Source organism: Cupressus sempervirens, chromosome 4, assembly GCF_028749045.1.
Source record: "Cupressus sempervirens isolate cs-2001-9-10 chromosome 4, ASM2874904v1, whole genome shotgun sequence".
NCBI lineage: Eukaryota > Viridiplantae > Streptophyta > Pinopsida > Cupressales > Cupressaceae > Cupressus > Cupressus sempervirens.
Window position 1 is genome coordinate 917,253,067 of NC_143121.1, and position 20,394 is coordinate 917,273,460.

Sequence of the window (20,394 nt, forward strand, 5' to 3'; positions counted from 1 at the left end):
GAATCTTTGATTGTGGAGTTTCAGTTTATGTTATGGCAGTAGTTGTAACTCAACCATGGGGTGCTCAAATTGGACCATTTTCCTTGGCCCAATATTCAACCTTACCAAAAAGGTCATCAGAATTCCTTCCCATGTTTCATGGAGATAGAACACAAGATCTAGCTGATAATATCAAAGCATTTATTGTTGCATGCGAGATTCTTGGTGTGCAGGAAGAAAATGTATTTGTCAGATTTTTTGTCCAAAGCCTCGTGGGAAAAGCTATAGAATGGTTTCAGCATTTGCAAGATGGATACATTGCAACTTGGGATGATCTTGAGGAGATATTTCTTGAAAGGTTTCAGCCCACAATCAATTCCCATCAATTATTGGTAAATCTTTTGCAAATTCAAATGAAAGATGATGAATCTGTAAGAGAGTTCATTGATAGATTTAATCGAATTGTTGGTAAAATTCCTCTAGCCAACCAACCAAATGAAAAAAATTAGGTATGCTTCTTTATTGCTGCTATGGATGTTGAAGTCAAGTTTTGGTTACAATGCCTTGGAATGCAAAATTTGGTAAATGTGCAAAAAGAAGCAATCAGGTTAGATGATGCCTTACTTCTTAGTGGTATTAAATCTATAAAGACTCCCCCAATGAAAGAATGCCTTTATGGACAGCAACAATACATGGATGAAGAAGTTACAAAAAAGAAGCGCATTTTAGAAGAATTTAAACCTACTCCCAAGGTTGCTCATTTTCAGAATCTAGCAATCTTTAATGGTGGAGACTTTAAAAGACCCTTGTTGGCTAAAGATGGTGCTTTAAAGATGTCAAGATTCTGTTGCACGCATATTGAAAATGATAAAGAGGAGCAAAGCAATGCTAAAGAGCTCACAGATTCAGGTAACAAGATTTTGCCACAATCTTTCTTCAACCCAGAGACTAGATCTCCCAAATCCACAGGTACGAAATGTTATCTAGTTTCAAATGGTCTAGATGGTAAAGATTTTCATAACAGTATTTAGAAGTTTAGTCTCACTGAAAGAATGAATATGGATTATTCTTTATATTCTAAAAATTATAATCAGCAAGTTGAAGAGTTTGTCATATGTGATGCTGAAGTTATATCATATTCCTCTTTTGAAACTTGTGCTGATAGTAAGGTGTCATATGCTGATGAGGATAAAATTGTTTGGAGTCACCTTAATCCACTTTTCATGCCGATGGGGTTTGATGAGAATACTTCTATCAAAGAAAATCCTCTTTTCCAATTTCAAGACTCACACTTTAATAATGAAAATCTATTCAATAGTCCCCAGCTAGGTGAAAAATTTTCTGAAACACCACATGGAAATCTCATCTATGAAGAAGAAGAAACTATGGGTATGTCTTTGCCATCACTTAAGTTGGATCGTTTTCCTGATCATACCTTAGGTACCTGTTCAAATGAGTTCCAGAATGAAGCATGTATTGAAAATTTCCCTTCTCATTCATCTATGCATAATGTCATTGATTTGGAATGCAAAGGAAATGATGAGATATGTGATGACATCCTGAAAAGAGAAAGGGATGGGATTTGTGGCATGATTGATGACAGTTGGTTTCTTGAAAGAGGTGAAGGAGATATACATCCAAGGGCTGATCCTATGCTGAAGGAGGCATCATTATGGCTACAAATTGATCATGACCATGCATAGGAATTGAATCTGCATGACAATATTCCTAAGGATTGCTGATCATCTTTTGGTGAGGCTTTTTCATTTCATGTTTTTCAGCTTAAGGTGGAAGCAAATCATGCCCATGTGGGAAATCAAATCTTAAGTGAAGGAGAGCCCTATGATGAGTTGTGGTTGTTCGGGAAAAAATGTTGGATCCATATATGCATGCACACTGACAGTCTGAAGTTTGGCATTGAAGGATTCATCATCAGGAAATGGTTTGGAGTTGTTCCATTGAGGTACACTTTGTTGATTAAAAAAGGCTCCTATTTCTCTCAACCGGTAAATGGATTCACTTAATTTCTTCTTTCTTCCAGTCTTTATGGTAGGTTTCTTTTCCTACCTTTGTAAATATTGTAAATAAGTTTTTGTTGTGCATAGTGTAGTTTGGAATAATGCGCAAGCTTCAGGCTTGCTGGTAGTTTTGGTTTGTTGTTGGTTTTGGTTTGTTGGTGTTGCCCTACTCCCCTCCACCCTCTCTGCAAGCAGCTCCTAATTTTCTTTTCCTATTGACTCTATTCACCCAATGGTCAAGGCACTATTCCTCTCCCAGAGATTGCTGGAGTTCTCTAATTTTGCATCAAAATCAGTCCCGCAGTTAGAGCTCCTGTTAGTACCTGATATGGTCACAGTTTTAAAACTTCAAGTTCAAAGTTTTTGAACCACTTTGAACTGAGGTTCGAAGTAGTTCAAAGTGGTTCGATGGTTCAAAAGTTCAAGGTGGCTTATTGGTTTAGCTTGCAGATTTAGATCCTAGGTTCGAATCACAAATTTGTTAATTCAGAAAAGTTCAAAGCCTAGCCCCAGTTCATGATTCAAGGTCAATACATAAGTTTAGAGGTCACAATTTGGGAGGCATCCTAGTCAAGGGACATAATAATTTCATGGTTCAAGTCCAGGCTCAAAATTGTCAACTCCAATGAATCAGAGCAGAGGTATAGGGATCATTTAATCCAGGTTTAGATGACTTCACAAGAGGTTTCATAGATTTAGAATTCAGTTCAGGTGAATTAACATAGATTGGTTTAAAGGTGTCAGAATACAAAAGCTCAGTATGCAAAGTTTGAAATATAGAATTGACATGATCAACTAGTTTAGATATTCCCATAATGCATATTTAAGTGAAAAGAGCAAGAAATCGGCATTGGGAGGAAGCATTGAAGGTACAAGCTATTCATTGAGATGAAACTGGTCATGTAAGACATGCCTGTGAATTATTTGTCATATACTTGAAAGCCAAACTGACACTCTAGTCACATTTAATCATCTAAAGATGAATTGCTCATTTTTGTATTTGGAGTCATGTGCGATGAATACCAAATATCAGCATCAATTCTTGGCAAAGAATGAAGATATTGGCATCCTCATGTACAATAAGTTGCCGCCCCCTCCAATTCTTTAAAAAATATATATATTCCAGATGTCATTCAAAGCTCGGAAAATCATAGTGTAGAGGCATTGAAACATAATGTCAGGAAGAAGTGTTCCAGCCCGACAGCAAGAGATTATGCATGTTTTAAACTGCAATGTTGATTTAAACATTATTATGGCACTCACAAATTGAGAGTAGTTCCTCCATGCCGTGGTCAACTAATATTTTCGCACAGTGTGAAAGATAAATAATGAAGGGAGTTATGTTGCCATATTCATCCGAGCCATCTCAAACTCGTGCCTCCTTATCCAATGTATGAAGAACCTGTGAGCATGTCGGTAGTCGCATGGTAATATAAAGTATAAGACCATCGAGCACATATGGGTTGCAAGAATATGAAGGTATATATATATATATATACATATATATATATATACATATATATATATATACATATATATATATATATATATATATATATATATATATATATATATATATATATATATATATAGATATATGTGTGTGTGTGTGTGTGTGTGTGTGTGTGTGTGTGTGTGTGTGTGTGTGTATGTATATATATATATGTATATGTATATATATATATACTTGAACACAATAAGATGGCTATCCTCATAATCGTAGGTTCAAAAACACAACCCGAGCCCAAGAATACAAATATGGAAGATACCCGTGCATTAAGCTAATGAAGATCACCGTGGGAAAGGAGGAGGATAAGCTTGGGTGTGTGAAGAGAAAAAGACAAAGTGGTTTTAGAAGAGTAATCAAACATTGAGATGCAGCCAATACCCGAGTGCTCCCATCATGGAGAATGAAGTGAAGGCTGTGAACCTCCAATTTATGCATTGGAAGAAGCCATCAAGTTTGACAGTTTGACTCGACTGGATCAATGGAAAACTATTCTGTTATCACATGCAAAAGAATTATTTGAAGACCAAATAATTGGAAGAGGATGACCTTACATAGAAAGTTTTGACTCTGTGATGCATTAGTGCTTTCATTGTAGGTTTTCTCGTAGATCCAATATTCAAGGTCGCATGAGAAATTATGCTCCAATTCATTTATAGGACCGAAGTTAGATTTTAAATATTGTGGGATTTGACTTTGCTACACAAGTAGCCATTACAGTAATAGCACCCCCTTTTCCAGGCATGTTGGCAATAATTTTAAGGCAAAAGGACTCTCCCAGAACAGTTATAACAAACAGACTGTGAGCTGTTTGATAGAATACATCATTAGTAACAAATGTCTCTAATTAAAAGAGCCCATTATAAAAGTTCCCCGAGGATTAATAGGAGATGAATATATCACATATTCATTTATGAGAACTCAAATATATTATATATTGTGTCATGACATATTCTCGTATGCCCCAGGTCTCCATCCAAAATAGGAAAGGGTATATATTGTATGACATATGCCATTTGATTGGTTACCTAATGGTATATGATGACAAGTGTGAAGCCGACTGTCCAGAAGAGCATATATTCTACATTATATAATGTCTAGACAGATTCATATTCAGAAAAGAGTAAACTCACCACTATGGCCCATTATTAAACTTTTAAAGATACATCTTCCTATTATAAAGTTATATTTATAATTGTGGGGAACATTATATATTAATGATGATAAAGAAAGTTGATCGGGAAAAAGAAAAGGGTATAAAAGCATGAGATTTAAGAGAAGAGAAGAGAAACAAGTTTTCAAGAATCAGTTACCAAAATTGAACAGAACTGACAACAGAGAAGATAAATGGGTCAGAGAAAGACAGAAAAGGGGTTCCATTCTTCCTGCTTCCAACAGTAGACTTTGTGCTCCAGAAGGAAAGGAGATTCTTCAAATGGTTCCAATTTTTTGAGTTTTAGCTGAGAGACTTTGGGCTACAATAGAACAGAGGCTGTGAATATAGTGATAGGGGGAAGATTGGATTTCTTTGAGACTTTGTGCTACAGTGGATCCTATTTTTTTCCTTGTTCCATTTGGACTTCTTCTAGGCTGCAGACTTTGAGCTTCAAGCAGGGAGGAGATCTTGCAAAATCATTTTTTTATTTCCTTGGGAGACAGGGAGAGGCAGAGCATGTGCAGATTTTTCTGTTTCTAAATTGTGTGTCTGAGATAGAGAAAAGGTTTTGGTGATTGATGTAATATTGTGAAAGAAGTTTATGTTTTTCTTTAAATAATGGTTTGATTTTAATGTGTAAAGGAGTCCTTGTGTTCTTTTATAGTCAGGGAAGGGAGGCTGAAGGTTAAAAATATTATACTTTGTTGATAATGTATTTTTCCTTCTACTAAATTTGGACTTTGAGTCATTTCCAGTTTTTCCTGAAATTACAGTTTGTTGTCATTGTTTCTTTATTACTTTGACATTCCAAACATCTTTCAGAGCTCTGATTTTAATTCTCTCAAGAGAGCGGAGTTTAGGTATTCATTTACATTATGTGATATAGTGTACAACAAATTAACTTTGTGTAATCTGTTGTATTCTGTTTCCTTTCTTTTCAATTCTTTTCCTTTCTTTATAATTAATTCATTGTAAATCTTGTATGGGGAGCTGTACCCGATAAAATTCAGAGGAAGGTTATTAATCTAATAATAACCTATCCAACTGTTGGTGCTAATTTGTCCTTTCATTTGGACATTCGAGGTCAGATTTGCATGCATTTTCTCGAAGGACAATCTGTTCACTAGTAGCAATGATACCAAACTAAATGCACAAGTCAATCAACCAAAACAATCAACATAAATATGTGGATGTATGAAACCATTGAGAAAACCACAGCATCACATGAGTGAGACCTCATCCACCAAGTCACTCGATAAAAAAACATTCAAACTCATACACCAATCCTTTCGGTGAAGAAATCAAGCACCAACAAGACCACCACACTTGCATCAACATGGATCTTTTGTGTCCTAATGATGGATCACAAAGTATGATCTTAAATGCTAATGGTACAAGAACACACATACAATCACATCTAGAAACATTCTTACTCAATTACTATGGATTGTGGATATTGTCTATTATAATATGGATCTTATCAACATTAGAATATATTTAAATAATTTCTTCTTGAGATATAGATGATGATCAACTCCTATAATATTACATTGTTTATACTTTTGTTGCAATATTTGGCAAGTCATTTTAGGTGCATATCCTTGTTCTACATTCATTAACATATAAATATCAAGACCTATCTCTTTGTAAGAATGTCAACTCTTTGATTCTTTGACTTGAGCATCCTTCATATTTAGCTTTTGGTTTTGGTTTGAGATGGCCTCTAATAGAGATTATGGTATGCAACTAAAGTATGTGGATGTATGAAACCATTGAGAAAACCATAGCATCACATGAGTGAGACCTCATCCACCAAGTCACTCGATAAAACAACATTCAAACTCATACACCAATCCTTTCGGTGAAGAAATCGAGCACCAACAAGACCACCACACCTGCATCAACATGGATCTTTTGTGTCCTAATGATGGATCACAAAGTATGATCTTAAATGCTAATGGTACAAGAACACACATACAATCACATCTAGAAACATTCTTACTTAATTACTAAGGATTGTGGATATTGTCTATTATAATATTATCAAAATTAGAATATATTTAAATAATTTCTTCTTGAGATATAGATGATGATCAAATCCTATAATATTACATTGCTTATACTTCTGTTGCAATATTTGGCAAGTCATTTTAGGTGCATATCCTTGTTCTACATTCATTAACATATAAATATCAAGACCTATCTCTTTGTAAGAATGTCAACTCTTTGATTCTTTGACTTGAGCGTCCTTCATATTTAGCTTTTGGTTTTGGTTTGAGATGGCCTCTAATAGAGATTATGGTATGCAACTAAAGTATCATCATTTAATGTCATGAGTATTTTGGAAATTAATTTCCTTAAAAGTATGGCATAACTAGTTAGAATATCAACTATAAAAATAATGTGGTTGATTTCATTTTGTGGATGATTAGAGAAAACAACTTGAACAAATTTAGTTTCCTCATTAAAGGAACTTGTTGAATATTACAAATGGAGCTTTCCCTAATATTTGGTCAAATATTTAATTCAAGGAAAATATTAGTTTTGAAGGTATATGAGAAGTCCAAAAGGATATTATACAATACATAACTTGTATCAAACTAATTACATTGATTTAAACAAAAAAAACCCCTTCAAAATTATGCATAAGCTTGAATTAATGAGTTTATATAGTAAAGGAAAACAAAGAAAAATAACCTTCTAAAATTAATAAAATGCACATGAAGAGTTGCAATGAGTAGGAGAGTTATGAGTGAATGTGTTAGGGTTTTAGGGGATATTGGAGATGTAGAGGGTGATGGGGAAAATGATCTATATGATAGTGGTGGGGGTGTTAGAGATAATTATTTTTTGGAGAATCTCCTTGGCCTATTGGCTATGATTGGGGCAATTAATTTTTCCCCTATTTGGTCTTTGGATGTGCTCCTACGATGACTCTCTTGGGGTTTATTTTATTATCAACAACTCTTGTGTTAGCAATCCATGTCTTTGGGCCTTTGTCTAGTTGTGCATGCCTCTTTGGACCTATTTCTAAGAATCTCTACCTCGGTATATAGTTTCTTGGGTATCTATTATGTGCTTTTGGTGATTTATGGTGCCTCTATTTTATGGGTGAACATTTGATTGTCTCTTTGTATTTGGCAATGGTTGGTGTTGGAGTTTCCTCTCCAACCTATATCTACTTTAGTGGTTCTCTATTTTGGAAGTCTTGGGTTCTTATTTTCCCTTGTTCCATTTCCTTATTTTCCATGCTTTACAACATTTTTTGCTTCCTTCTTGTGGCTATTTTTCTATTGAGGTTTGTGCTTTCTATTTTTTCTCTTCTTGGAGCCAGGGTTTAACCCATGGTGCTTTACCTGGGTAGTAGGAGTTTAGAGATCATTGTGGCTTTGCATTGTACTATTGAAGATAATGTTTCTTTTGGAGTTGGGTCTATTCTTGCAGTTGTAGGTAAGCTTTGTTGTAGTGTTAAGAGATCTAATAACCCTTTAAGGGATTAACTAGAGTGTGCTCTACTTCCTTTGTGCCAACTTCTATAGTGCTCACTAGCTCTTCTTAGTTGGAGTTTTGAGTTGGACCTTTCTAGGGTTCTCCAAGTTTTGGAGGTTAATGGATAGTTGGTTCTTCTTTCTTTTGCACGATATTCATGTTTTCCTCGTTACCCCCTCTTTCTCCTATGTGTACTATTAAGGTCTCTCCCACTTGTTCCAGGTCTCATGACAGTGGATTATCGAGGTGGTCCTTTCTGCAATAGTTTCTAGTAGTTTTTACCAGAGTTTTCAGGCACAAATCCACCCTTCTCCATTCACATGAACTCACTTGTTCATAGTAGTTTCTCTTGTAAAAGTTTTTAGGGTGCCTCTCAAAACTTGCTGACTCTTTTTATCTTGGGGCATCCTTTATCTTATTTCTCTATAGTTCAAAGTGCTCTAGGGATTAGTGGATTTCTTTGTGCCTTCTAAACCTAGTTATTTTTGTTATAAAGGCCAAGGTTGTCATTGCACCAAAAGATCGACCTATCAATGCCTGATACAACCAATAGTCTTATAGAACCACATGAGGTGATCAAGCCATGTCGTGAATCCCATGAAGACATTGGCCCACTACCAACAATCTCCCTCCTAGCATCACTCATTGTGGCCTACAAGATTCTAACCTGTGACCAAGCTTTGATTCCAATTGTTAGAAAGACCATGATTATTGTTACACCAAAAGATTGACCTATCAATGCCCTATACAACCAATAGTATTATAAAGCCAAATGAGGAAATTAAGCCATGAGATGAATCCCACAAGGGATGCTGGCCCACTGCCAACAATTTCTAGGTCTTTGCGGCCCCTTTTCTTGTGTGAGGCTATCTCTAGTCAATGTGGTCCTATTGGTATAAGGTTGTGAGAATCCTTTCAAAGCTTGTTTTTAGTTTTCAATTTCCTTGGTTGCATTGTATCCAATGATTATATCAAATGCAAAGAGTCTTTGTTTAAGAACCCTTGAAAGTTCCTCCCATTCATCAACCTCATTATCTATTTATTATAATGGGTTTGAACCCTCTCTTAATTTATCTAATTGAAACTTTCAGAATATGTTATGCTTAAAAATTAAGCTTATGTCGAAAACATTTGAACCCCATAATACAATGAATGCATGTATTAAACAATTCTAAAAATCATCTGAAAAAGTGTACCAATCATTATCTATCTTATATATTAAATTGACCAGACTTAAGAATATACCAAATATGTTTAACATGATACTTCATCTTTACAATTCAAAGCGTGCTCGAAAGGTGGGCCACTCTTATTCTATATTAATAGAACATCAATTACCTCATTTTCATACATCAATAAAATCTCATACTAAAGAGAACACTAAAACTAAACTTACAAACATGGCATAAGGTTTGCAGACAGATAATAAATAGACACGTGCCAATTGAAATTGCATTATTTTATTAAGATCCTTTTTTCCCTCCTAACAAGTAATATTATCTGACATGAGATGACTTTTCCAGTAGTGTTTAAAAAATTGAAACCTAAATGAAAAAGCCTAAAAGCTACATTATCTGGGACTGATAACAGTAAAGCACTTCATTTAGGTATAGAAATAAGCTGCGTGTCTCTCTTATAGCCACGTATTAACGAAGATGCATACGTATAAGTATGGTACTAGGGATTTAAAAATAGCTTGCATCTTTGTTAGGTCTTACGTTAGTAGCATGAATTTCCACATATAATTTTAGCCAAGGAAATCTAAACTTTTCAGTTCAAGTCCAAAATGTGTTCAAATTTGACTGCCACCATTGATAATCCGGGAAAAGAAAAAAAAAAAATCTCTGATCATTACTTTGACCAAACCTCTGATAATATTTAATAATTTCCCAAAAGACCTACATCCTTATGAGATAAACACGATTTGATTGCCTAGCGACCTTGGCCCATGGGGATGGTGAGGCACGTTGTCCTCTTTAAATTATTGGCAACTTTTTAAATTCAAATTTCCTCATATCTCTGCACACTCCTTGACTTAACAGGTCATTTCTTCTCGGGATGGTGAGAACATGTTGTCCTCTTTAAATTATTGGCAACTTTTTAAGTTCAAATTTCCTCATATCTCTGCACACTCCTTGACTTAAAAGGTCATTTCTTCTCAAGTACGTATGGACATCTTTATTTAGCCAGTCATCAATCCCTTTTATTTATTCCATTGTCCTTTTGTCATTTTACGAAGAGTTTAATTTCAGTTGTAATTTGTATCAATTTCGTGGGCAGTATACAGTGAGTTTATGTCCACAAACATCACCTTCATACCATTAACACGTAGCCCCCCTTAGCTTGTCATATTTGTGTGGACTTTTGTGAGAAGAATTAAGAAAATTCACCTCACCGTGCTAAAACTTTGTAGCATATCTACTGAATCTTGCAGACAGGCCGAGACAGTTTTGTTTATATTGGAGACTATCATAACCGATGATTCTTTGGATAAGAGATAAATTAAAAGCTAGACTTCTCGTGAATCAACAGCTATATGTGCTACATGTGGTAAAATATGTCTAAGTGGGTTCAAAGGTCTCTTTCCAATTTCATCCTAGATATTTCAACCAAAAATTACCCACCAAAATGGTAGGGCCCTTCTCTTCCCAATTGATTTATATAAGTGACCATCATGAACATTATGTCTCAACATATTCTGTTGGTAGTACTTGGAGGTGGCGGATTCCATTATGGTGGAAATTTGTCTCTGAGAAGTGAGTGCATCAAGAGAGAAAAAAGATGGTGATGAGTACAGAAGCTCTGGATTTGAGTTCTAAGGTTAAGGAGCTAGACATGGAGGATTCAATCAATGAGAAGAAACCCGTTAACAAGTTTGTAATTGCTTGTGCAGTGCTGGCCTCCATGAACTCCATCTTGCTTGGCTATGGTATGCTTCTGGATAAGATTATGTGATTATGTTTATAGTATGCTTTCTTTCACAAAATTTCTATGGTACTATAAGAATAATTTGTATTAAAAGGTGGTTTCATTACTGCTCTCATATGTAGAGTTAAAAATGCTATGCACAATTGAATTGGGTAGATATTTGCAAAGCTATTAGAGGTTTCAAAATTGTTTAGAATCCACTGTATATGAAAATGGTTTGGATATCTTATAGATGCTCCACTTTAGAGAAGCAGGAAGGGTACCACTTTGCTCAAAAGCGCCATGGAGAAATGGGTATAGGTAATGAAGACAAGCGGTTCTTATCTCAATAAATAAGGATGGTCATATTCAGCTAATTGATGTCTGGTAGAATGGTACTTGCAATAACATGAATGTGAAAATTGTCTACGGAGCTGTAAATTTAGGCTGATGTATGAAATGTTGGGTGCGTAATTCCAGCTAGAACTTATGTTGAAACTTCATTATTCATGTTCCTAGCTTAAATTCTGTCCGTTTGGTGAGCAAAAGATTTATTCAATTTACTTTATTTAAAATAAAATAAAAATCCTTAAAAAGGTGAAAATATTGTGTATAACACAAAAAAATTCTCACCATGGTTATGGAAGAGGGACCCGGACGCCTAATTCTTTGCGAAACTTGTCTGGGAATAAAGAATTAATAATTTATGTATAAAGAAGATTTATTGAATACTAGTTATGATTATATTGACAGAGAATGTTTTTGGATTTGTTGGGTATGTTTTATCTAATCATGTTAGGGACGAGAAAAGTGTCCATCTGAAATGCTGGATCATGGAAGAGTATTCCTGGTGAAACTTGTTTAAGAATAAACAGTTGAATAATTATTAATGGAAGAAGATTGATTAAGTCTCGATGAAAATTGCTTTAAGCTTTGTTGGGTATGTTATTTGATGGATATTTTAGAGGACCAGTGTTATTAGAATCCTACAATCAATGGAGTAGTAGTTTGTGTTTCTGGGTTTGATTGTGTATAGGCTTTTGTATAAACATTTTCGAGACAATTCACTGATTCATTATCAAAAGAGCATGATTGGAAAAAATGTGGATGGATGTGAAAAGATTACACACAATTCATTATCAAAAGAACATGATTGGAAAAAATGTGGATGGATATGAAAAGATTACACACAATCAAATCTCAAAGCACGAGCATCTATTTTAGATAATATTCACTGATCTATCATTAAAAAGAGGAAAGCTGGTGGCAAACATTTATTTAGAACTTCATTAATTATCTTTACTTGAAATGGACTATAGATTATTGACTATTTTTGGGTATATTTTTTTCATTGACATTTCAAATGACTGATGTCATTGGATTTTAACAATTCTAATGTAGTTATTAATGTTTGTGGAAGTTTTTGCATAAACATTTCAGATCACGCTAGTTTACAATCCATCACCATGATGAAAGAGAGCTCAAAGAACATTGATATTAAAACATGACACACAATCAAATCCAAAAACACTAACAATAGAGTGCACTTTATTGACTCTATGAATGTAGTTAACAATGGCTTGTTGTTGTTGTTGTTGCAGATGTGGGAGTGATGAGCGGCGCCGCCATATTCATACGGAGAGACCTGGGGTTGAACGACATACAAGTAGAAATGCTGATCGGATCACTGAACCTGATATCACTGGTGGGGGCAGGGCTAGCGGGAAGAACATCGGACGCGGTGGGGAGGAGGTGGACGATGGCCCTCGCGGCGGTCATATTCCTTCTCGGCTCCGTAGTAATGGCGGTGGCCCCATCCTTCGCATGGCTCATGGTCGGCAGGCTTCTCGGCGGAATAGGAGTCGGCTACGCGCTCCTCATCGCGCCAGTCTACACGGCAGAAGTTGCTCCCGCCGCCACACGTGGCGCCCTCACGTGCTTCCCGGAGATCTTCATCAACGTCGGTATTTTCATCGGGTACATCGCGAACTACGCACTGAAAGGGCTGCCGGAGCACCTGAACTGGCGGGTGATGCTCGGCCTGGGCGTCCTGCCACCGATATTTCTTGGCGTCGGCGTCCTGGCGATGCCGGAGAGTCCGAGGTGGCTCGTCATGAAAGACCGCAACGACGACGCCCTCAAAGTCTTGCTGCGCACGTCGGAGTCCCGATCCGAGGCGCATGCAAGGCTTGCGGAGATCAAGGACGGGATCACGTACGCCAGACAGAAAGCCTCCGGCGACGGCGGCGGCGCCATGGAGAAATCCTCCGGAGAGGCGAAGTGGAGGGAGATTTTCCGGCCGACGGCGCCGGTGAGACGGATGCTGATAATTGCGCTGGGCGTGCAGTTTTTTCAGCAGGCGGCGGGAATCGATGCAACGGTTTATTATTCTCCGACGACGTTCAAGGCCGCCGGTATGAAAAGCCAGGGCGCTGTTCTTGGGGCAACCATGGCCGTCGGATTCGCCAAGGCCGGATTTGTCGTGCTGGCGGCGTTTCTGATCGACCGGGTCGGCCGGCGGCCGCTTTTGTTAACGAGCGCGATCGGATCGACGGTTTCTTTGCTGGTTTTGGCGTTGGCTCTGCAGTTCATCGGAAACGCTCCGGGGGTCGCACACGAGGCCGCCGGATATTTGGCCGTGATTGCGGCTTGCGGGAACGTGGCGTTTTTTTCCATCGGAATGGGGCCGGTAAATTGGGTGCTCGGGTCGGAGATTTTTCCGCTGAGGCTCCGGGCGAAAGCCGCTAGTCTTGGCGTGGGCGTCAACCGGTCTTTGAGCGGCGTTGTTTCCATTAGCTTTCTCAGCTTGACGGATGCGATCACCGTTCCCGGAGCATTTTTTCTGTTCGCCGGTATTTCGGGCCTGTGCTCTTTGTTCATCTATTTTCTGGTGCCGGAGACGAAAGGGAAGACTTTGGAAGAGATTGTAGCGTTTTTTCACATTGGGTACGAGCATGATATTACGCCGGGTTTGTCTCAGGTGGAGATGGGGAATGATGTTGGAGTTGGTGAGAAGGGGAAAGATGAGAATGAACAAATGAAGAAGATGGTAAAAGAGGGCAGTCATGCTCAGGAAGCATGAAAGGCAATGAAATCTTTACTGTGCTGATGCCGTGCGCAGAGATATCTCTGAAATGTTCTGTTTTATTGCTTGGCTTTTGTGAATTTTAATTGTGACGGTTGGCGATTGTTTCCACTGGTGGTCAATGCTTATATAGTTTCGGTTGTGGCTTTGCACTGACGGAGCATTAAGCACGGGAGATAATCAAAGCTTCGATGGGTAAAGAGGAAAGTAGCAGCAAATGGCTCGGATCTCGGCCAGAGGGCTATATATATATAAGTCTAGCTTTCTATGCGATTATTATGATTTGGTTTAAACAACAGCTTTTAAGTCAGAGCTCATCTCGTGAGTACAGAGATGGTATTGAATATCAAACCATCTACAATATCAAAAGGAAAACAATATATTTCAATCATTTATTTGATGAGATGATTTATGCGAATTTATATTAGTAAAATAGTTTTATTATGAAAATTAATATATCTTTAACTTTGGCTCATAAATATCAACTCTCCATATTCTAAATGTATTAAATTAAATATCAATTTTTATTATTTTTTAAATGGAGGTTTAGCATTTTTTTTGTCTATCTTCTTTGATTAATAAAAATATCAATTTGATTTTTTGGCAAGTTGTATAAATTTATTACTTGAAAACAATAATAATATTCTAAGCATATGTCTAGAATAAATTAAATGTAGAGGAGAAAAGTGCATATTTCATTTCCTCACATTAGATATTTATGGTACTTTTAGCATATATATGATCTACTTTATATGCTTTTGATTTATGGTACTTCTAGTGTTATAATTATATTGTTAAGATATTTCTTCTAGAAACATTTCAAAGACTTGGGGACACCTAGGGGACTTAGACTTCTAGAACAAATTAGACATTAACTCTCAAAGTAACACAAATTTGGCATATGAGTTCTACTGATACTTATATTTTAAGGCTTTGTTATGTATAAGTACATTCTTTATCTATGTTTTCATATCAATATTTTAAATTTCTCTATATATTTTAAATTTTCCTATTGTTATATACTTGTACCCATTTGTTGTCTCCCTCTATCTCAAAATTGACAAAATAAAATGTCATCTTGGAAACCCGTCCCATTGTTCCTTGTCATCCCCATCCTAGAAACTTGAGGGAACCTAGTGTATATATGTAAGAATATAACCCTTAGAAGTTTTATTTTTTTCTATTAATGCATAGTAGCCATCTTCATACTAAAATAGAAAAATCATTTACTCAAATAGTTATAATGTAGGACTTTATAGATGTTAGTTTTGGTAGCTCATAAGTTGTTTGCCCATTAGCTAGGATTTAGTAACTAATTACTTTTTTCATCAAGTTCTTGGTAATGAGACATTTATTTATTGATTTTCTTAGAGACTTAAGGTTTGTTAAGATATTATTTATCTTAGTTGTAGATTGTAATTAAATCTTAGCCATTGGTTTATTTTGTCAGAGTAGTATAAATAGAGTCAATGGTAGTAGGGTGGAATCATAAAAAAAGAAATTGGGAGAAGAATTTCTGGAGGAGGCTATTATTAGAGCTCTTCTAGAAAGATGCATTCAATCCATGTATCTCTTAATTTGTTGAAGTTAATGTAATTCCTCATTTGTAATACTAGTTCTCCCTTAGGGAATTTTTAAAGACAAATTTTCCAAAAAACACTATGTTCATTTTGTTGCATATTTCTTTCTATATTTCTATTTGTGTAGTTACAATTGTGTTATTATTCAATATTTTTGTGACTTAACTTTTGGTAGTCAAATAGTCTATATACTATAGGAGTTTGATAATGAGTAACTATAATAACTTTTTTCATGGTATTAGAGTTGATCTAAGAGTATGATTTTTTAGCATAGGCCAAGGAAAGGAAATCAATGATTTATAAAAGATATTTCAACCTCTTTAATATTATTGTTATTTTTATCTTTTCAGATGACTTCAATTGGTCTAAGAAATCAAGATATATTGGATGGAGCTTCATTTTTTGGTGTTTGGAAAGTCATAATTTCTTTATGAGAATGGTATCATGGAATATGTGACTAGTGTTCTAGTTGTACCTAAAGACTCACCATACCTCTTATCATACAAGAAGGATGATGCCACAATGAGGAAGCTAATCCTTGACATTATCAAGGACTTAATAGTTCTACATATCATTGAGTTAGATATAATGAATCACATTAGAATACCATTTTGAGTCTATACCAGAATGCTACCACTAGTTGGAAGATGAATCTCAAAAGAAGTTGAGGAATACAATGATGAACAAGGGAGAATATGTTACAAGTTACTTCACTAAGATTAGACTTATAAAAGACAAGTTAGAAACTATTGAAGATAAGATAGATGATGATGAACTAGTAAGAATAACTCTAAATGGATTTACTAAGTGCTGAGATATCTTTGTTCAAGTTATTATGTTGAAGTTGATGAAAGATCAATCCCACAACTCTCAAGAATCACCTACATGCAAACACTTATCACAAAAGAGAGAAACCAAAAGCTATGGAGGATGGAATTTTCAGATTCATAGACGAGACATTCTTGATGAGAAAAAAGATAAATTGCTATTATCAATAATGAATCAATAAAATTACAAAGAGAGATCATCCTTATAAAGGAGATTGAAACCCTAAAAAGGTCTAACCTAGGTTGCATCATAATAATTAATAAAATAATTAATTATTAGATGCCTAAAGTTTAGCTTAAGAAAACTAGAGTTAATTTGGAAATATCTAAGTACTCTAACACGCCCCCTTAAGATAAACTTAGGGAGTAGCTAAAAACTTAGAACCTACTACTGAAAGTAGATTTGGGTCCTAGCAACAAAGTCTGATGAGGTACCCAAGCACAACCAAATCTATAAAAAGAGGAAAAATAAAGAAAACTACATGGGAAAACCCCTACTCCAAAAAGAGATGGAAAACATGCTAAAAGAAACTAGTGAAGGACTAAAGAAGCCTCTAAAATAGGGAATGTTCTAGAAGATAGGAATAAAAGATGATCATGAAGAACACCACTGAAGTATGTAGAAGCTACAAAGCTTTGTCAAAAGTAACTGTTGATCTGAAGAACCTCCCTTGAAATAGAATTTGAGTAGGTAGAGAAGACTATAATCTACATCGACTCAAGAGGCACACAAATGCAAAAAATTGAACTCAAAGATATATATGGCATAAAACACCAAAGCTTGAAGAGTTGATCAATAAAACATGGAAGGTTGCAACTAAAGTAGGAACAAAAAGAAGAGTGTCTATATGGTAGATGATCCATCTTCCCAAAATGCATAGGTACCCAGTCACTACATCTGCCTACTACATAGGAACAAATATTTAATACATAGCTCACTTAATCAAAACAAAGAAGCATGAGAAAAAATAGAAGAATCCCCCCAATGTGGACAAGGGTGAGGTGATAGGAAACTAGAGAAGTGGGCCAAAATAACTGCATGACAAGGAACCACGATCAAGATGCACAAAAGAAGACATATGTGTATATTAATATGATCAATTTCTTAGACATGTCAAAGGCTAATGTCATAAAAAGGAAACTCACTAGAGAAAGGAAGATGGAAAATAAAGGCAAAACATCAAATCCCATATGTACTTTAATCATAGCAGTGCATGTACAATAAGGTATAAGATATAGTGAATCCTAATAATATAATAATCTACATGAGTGTCCTCAGATGACACTACTTGAATCAAAAGGCAAAATAAGGAAAAACTACTAAAATGAAAGTACAAATGTAATATGACACTTTATCTTAATGCTTTTGCAAGAATGCATACTAATGATATCTAAATAGACCAAAAGAGACATAAGACTAATACAATAGAAATTACAAGCCACAAAAAAAATCTAAAGCAATAAAATTGATCCTTAGACCTGAAACAACCAAGATCTCCACCATAATGCAAAAATATAAAAGAGTGAATAAAATGTGCATGGAGAAGAATCTAGATAAACAACTAGCATCACTAGAAAGAGATCAGAAAGACCTTTCTAATGATATAAATAATTCCCAAATCGGAGATCGAATGCTCAAGATGTCTCTTGGAGTGAAAAAATGTACCCCTGACTTTGATAGCAAAAAAAGCCATAAAAAAGGATCAAAACTGAAAAACACCTATACCACTATGATAGGCTCAGAACTAGCTTTCTGACAATATCTTGTTTTTGGAAAGCGAAGTCCATATGTCTGAGATATGAGAAACAATGTGAATGTAGGTCCAAATAGAGCTTGAAGGACAAATAGGTTGATGATGTAGTGCTGACACATTGTTGACATCAGCAAGGGACAAGCCCAAATTTGATGGTGAAATGACTGTCGAGGCAAAAAAAATTCTTGAAAAATGATCCCTATTGGAAATATTTTCTAGCCATCAGAAAAAAATTAGAAAACCAAGGGCTAGTGCTAGATTAAAAAATTGGTGGCCAATAGTAGATACCACTCTCTAAAATATTGAAACCACTGTCAATTCTTTAAAACAACTCAAAGGGTGGTACACCTCTTACCAATCACCTTGCCTTCAATAATCCACATGGTGCATGAATCATTGAACATGAGCCAATGTGATGGACATGCTCAAAAAATGTGCCATAAAAAATGCAAATCATTAAAAGGACTGAGCATGCTCTAGGTCTCACCATTAATTTCTCCAAGTCACCATAAGACCTAATCATAGGGAGTACGACAACTGAAATGGCTCAAACCTAGGTTCTTGGGCTACAAATGAGATCCATAAACAAACTCTTGGGTTCATAGAGAGATAGGTGGGGTGCAGACCTAATCAAAAGTATGAAACAATTATCTACATAGCACCCAAAAAAACATTTGCTAACACCTCCAACAAATTTGCTTCTTTTTTGACATGACATAAAAAATGCTAAGTCAACATGCCCAAAATAGCATGCACCCAAATGGGCATGAACTCCAGAGTCAACTAGAAGTAGATACTACTTTGAGTCAAAGAGGATAGAGCATTGCTAAAATAAATGCCATGATTTTGTTGATAAACCCCAATTTTTCTTGCAAAAACTGCACAGTCTCCAAAAAATTAAAATAATTGTGCTAAATTGGATAAACCACCTAGTAAATCTCAAAAATTGCCATGAAGAATCCAAAAAAACTACCATGGATGCATAGCAAAGGTTGTTAGGTGGATAGCCCAAGAAAGGGCTTTCGAGATAGTGCAGGAACTAGTGAGGCTCGACCAATGGCCTATGTGGACATTGCCTCATGAATTTTGAACATTGTGCCTCCAAATTACTGCATTAAATAGCTACTTGACTATCACCAATAGGGGGCTTATCCCAAAAAACATGTGACAAATCATGGAGATCTCCCAAAGTTTAGATCTTGAGGCATAGTTGTGTCAGTGCATAATATCAAAGTCTATGCGTAGAGCACATTTGGTGAGTGTCACATGGGTAGGGTCAACTTTATTAGAGAAGCATGGGGCTCAAAAATTTATTTCAGCACCTTTTTTGAAAAAACTTTCGTTGCAAACGCCATACGATTACTTGGAGACTAGGTAGGGTACAAAAAATGACTCATGCCCCAAAAGCAAGATGTTGTGCCCAAAGAAATTCCTCTCCCAAATTTATAGAAAAGAACACAAGTACTGGTCTATCCAAGGGCCATTGTAGGTAGATGGGAATACAAAATCCATAAACCCCCACAAAGACAAATTCCTTCTCCTCTAATATATGTGGAGAGCCGAGACCCAAAAAAAAATTCTGCATGTGCCTCTTTGTAAAAAATATTTACAAAGATTTTTTGATAAATAAAATAAAAAAATCACCTTTGTCTCGAGAAGCATGCCCAAGTCAAAACAACTTGGAAGAAAAATCTTTTTTGCCTCTGATTTCAATAACATCCAAATTGTATGTATTTTATATAGAAATGGGGTTTTTTTGAGTGCTCTGAGCTCAGTAGTGATGTTTGTTTGGGCTCAAAGTGCTCCAAAAAATAGGTCCCCCCAAATCCAATACAAAATCCTCTAAAAGCTACAAATCTAAAAATTGATGTCAAATCTCTCAAGAACAGAACATGGGCATGAAGATCTAGAGCTCTGATACCATGTTGAAGTTGATGAAAGATCAAACCCATAGCTCCCAAGAGTAGCCTATATGCAAACACATGTCATAGAAGAGAGAAACAAGAAGCTATGGAGGTTGAAATTACCAGATCTATAGATGAGACATTCTTGATGAGCAAAAAAAGAAATTGCTATATCGAAAGTGAATAAA

The 20,394-nt window shown here is 35.9% G+C and overlaps 1 protein-coding gene across 1 annotated transcript; it reads left to right on the forward strand.

Annotated features, from left to right (window-relative positions):
• The first annotated feature begins 10,839 nt into the window (after window positions 1–10,839).
• On the forward strand, window positions 10,840–14,591 carry LOC149564391 (putative polyol transporter 4). The gene is made up of 2 exons (XM_089827440.1): window positions 10,840–11,078; window positions 12,658–14,591. The coding sequence occupies exons 1-2, from the start codon at window positions 10,931–10,933 to the stop codon at window positions 14,136–14,138; spliced, it is 1,629 nt and encodes a 542-aa protein (XP_089683566.1). The 5' UTR covers window positions 10,840–10,930; the 3' UTR covers window positions 14,139–14,591.
• The last annotated feature ends 5,803 nt before the right edge of the window (window positions 14,592–20,394 follow it).

Coding starts and splice junctions, on each gene's coding strand:
- LOC149564391 (XM_089827440.1), top strand. CDS start 10,931: ATGGTGATGAGTACAGAAGCTCTGGATTTGAGTTCTAAGGTTAAGGAG. Junction 11,079..12,657: donor CTCCATCTTGCTTGGCTATG/GTATGCTTCTGG, acceptor TTGTTGTTGCAG/ATGTGGGAGTGATGAGCGGC.